Source organism: Amphibalanus amphitrite, unplaced genomic scaffold (assembly GCF_019059575.1).
Source record: "Amphibalanus amphitrite isolate SeventyFive unplaced genomic scaffold, NRLGWU_Aamphi_draft 000387F_arrow, whole genome shotgun sequence".
In the NCBI taxonomy this organism is placed as follows: Eukaryota; Metazoa; Arthropoda; class Thecostraca; order Balanomorpha; family Balanidae; genus Amphibalanus; species Amphibalanus amphitrite.
This window is the reverse complement of record NW_024881881.1, coordinates 535,389-538,391: the sequence shown is the minus strand read 5'-3', so window position 1 is coordinate 538,391 and position 3,003 is coordinate 535,389. Positions and strand designations below refer to the sequence as shown.

Below are 3,003 nucleotides of genomic sequence, written 5' to 3'. Positions count from 1 at the left end.
TTCAAAAAAGACAATGAATTGGCATAAAAGCGATGTCCCGTGGTTCAGAAAGATAAAAAATGAATCGCTACCAAATTTCACCGAAAAATATTCACTGGTCCTCAAGATATTAGACGTTTACTTTTGCTTACTTTTTGGGACCCCTAAGACGTCATTTGGAAGCAATAGTTTGACATCCTCAAAGTGCGGCAGACGTTGCATGCAAAACAGTAGGTACACCACCACGTTTTAAAAATGGATTTTGGTATAAGATTTAAAAATCGTTAGACCTCCGCTGACGTCACAAATTCTAAGGGGGCATTCAAATGCATTAACCCCTTATAATCTGAGAACTGCAAGTTTAAAATTAAATAACTCCGAATCAAGCAATTTTCGATGTTGTGAGTGCCCAAATCGGTAAATGTAAGCCAGGGACCCCAGTTTGGCTGTCTCAACTCAAAACTAATGTAAAGGTGGGATGGACACTTTAACTTATTTTCTCCAATATTTAAGATAACTACAGGCTACAACTCTCCGTATTTGACTATCGACCAGTACCTCATGCCGTATCCGACGATCATGAGATGGGAGGAGGGGAGGAAGAGCGGAGGGGAGGGAGGGGAGAGGAGGGGAGTGGGCCATTCCGAGTCGCCCGTGGGACGCCTGCGCTGCCGGTCCGTGGCAGCTCAGCTCTCAGCTCTCAGCTCCATAAAAGGCGGCAGAGGTGTCCAGGTAGTCGTCTTCTGCTCTCAGCTATCGGCCTGTGACCACCGTCCATTCACAGGGAGTGGTAAGCTATTGATATTTGTAATTGGTCGTCAAATACAAGAAAGTGATAATTGCCTCTATGCAAGTTTTAATGCTCTTAGTTTGATATAGCTTAGGGATTTCGTTTAGTTGAAAATGTCTGCAGTCAATGGTTGTCTGAAGAGTTGATCAAAATATGTCGTGAAGTAATGGTGTGCTGGTGTGTCGTTACATCACAGCGCCGGTAAAATATAATTATTAAGTATTTAACTGGGTTTCAACGTTTGTCGATAAAACTACGACGATCACAATCAATCATGACAGAACAAGTTAATCATTTAATAATCACCTTCTGTACTCCATTTCAGATGTCGTCCTTGACCCTGTTTGCCGCGCTGCTACTGGCGGCCGCGGTGACCTTCAGTGACCTTCAGTTGACCTCTGCGACCGCTGGCCACTCGGAGGTCGAGCTGCTCGGGTCCGGATTGGTCGAGAAGCGCGCCCTGCACCTCTGCGGCGGGGAGCTGGTGAACGCCCTCGTCTCCGTTTGTTACCAGAGGCGGCGGCGGCGCAGCGGTTCCGGTAAGAGGGTGAGAAACGGTGAGATGGTTGAGGGAGTAAGATGGGTAAGAGGGGTAAAGAGGAGATTAGAAGTGGGAATGGTGAATGAGTTATCGTTTTCATTGAAAAGGTTGAGCCGAGAATTAATGGAAGGAAGAAGGATGCGGAAGAGGACAAAAGGTTAAAAGTAAAAACGATCAGAAGGTTTTAGAGGTGGTGGGATATGAATGGGTGTCGCTGCGCCCATCAACCGGTGGTCGCATCAGCCAAATGTTGTCCATCTTCCGAGCTCATTATCAACTCTTGGCCCGAAATAGTTTTTAACATCGAAACAGCCTTACCCTTAAAAAAAACTCCAAACACCTCGCCGTTGTTTGTCACTATTAGCGAAGTAGGTATCAGCTAACTAAATAACTTAGTTTCTGGCACGACTCACAACCTGCATCATTTCTGTTCTCAGGTGTGACCCAGATGAGCAGCTGGCTGGAACTGCCCTCCGATGACGTCATCTCCACCTCAGACGTGATATCACTGCGGCAGCGCCTGCTGAAGGGCCTGTTCACACCGCACTCTCAGGAGAGGCGGCTGTTCTCCGCCGATTCGCGGTACAAGCGGGGTGACGGCATTGTCGAGCAGTGCTGCTTCAGGGGCTGCGAGATGTCGACCCTCCTGATGTACTGCTGAGGCGGCCGTACGACTCTTATGATAAATATCCAGGTATTCTCAGGCGAACGTTGGTGATACGAGGCGATGGTTATCCGATATTAGTTGGCAAAATGTGTGTGTTTTATGACCTGAAGTTTCCCACACCTCATATCTAGTTTTCTTTTAGAAGTAAGAGCAACGCTGTTTGGTGGAGTAATTCTATGAACATGTTCTGACTTTGCGCATGTTCTGTAATCTATGTCGATGGTTTGTTACCTAGCCTAGGTAGGTACGGATAAAAAATAGAATATCTTATGTGCTTACGTTAGCTTTATTTTTTATTGATTGATGGTCAAGTCGAATGTCCTGTGATAGACGGTAGACGTGATATGGGAATTATGATGTGATATAGACTCTGCCATAGACTACTGTAAGAATACATAGTTAGCTAATGACTATGAAACCTCTGACTCTGCTCATGGAAAACATGGCTCAAAGCGACGAAGGCTGGGGCGAGGAGTGCTTTCGATGTGATTGGGCCAGTGGGCCAGATGAGGACGAATGTGTGCCGGTTTGGCACAAATACATTTTCTGCAGCGAATGATCACGGCCTTTGAAAATGAGCGGCGTGATATGTCTACCTAAGAGAAGACAAATCAAATAAGAATCAATGCACATTTTAGCAGCGGCAATGAGGAAATGTGGCTTTAAGTCACATAGAAGCTAATATCGTTGCACCAAGCTAGGATACCTAACTGAAATTACGACATGCCCCTTCACACCAAACCCTGCTTATTTTCACGCAACGTTAACACACTTTTTCACACTACACCTTATCTTGTTTAGGCATTTTTTATTTTGTTTAGCCCTATTTACCTTCATAGGACGTCAAAACTAAATATTTACATAGTACAGGTGCAATTGCACAGGAACGTTGGAGATGTTGGTACAGCATCGACATAGCTACTGCTATTTCAGAACACTAGTGATCTAAAGGCGAAGTCACTAAAATGACTCCGACTATTTATCGCCATCGCCCGCTATTTATCGCCATCGCCCGCTATTTATTGC

At 45.4% G+C, this 3,003-nt stretch overlaps 1 protein-coding gene across 1 annotated transcript; it reads left to right on the top strand.

The window, feature by feature from the left end:
* Positions 1-723: 723 nt before the first annotated feature.
* LOC122390238 lies at positions 724-2,534 on the top strand. The gene is made up of 3 exons (XM_043382974.1): positions 724-769; positions 1,095-1,308; positions 1,748-2,534. The coding sequence occupies exons 2-3, from the start codon at positions 1,095-1,097 to the stop codon at positions 1,969-1,971; spliced, it is 438 nt and encodes a 145-aa protein (XP_043238909.1). The 5' UTR covers positions 724-769; the 3' UTR covers positions 1,972-2,534.
* Positions 2,535-3,003: the final 469 nt, after the last annotated feature.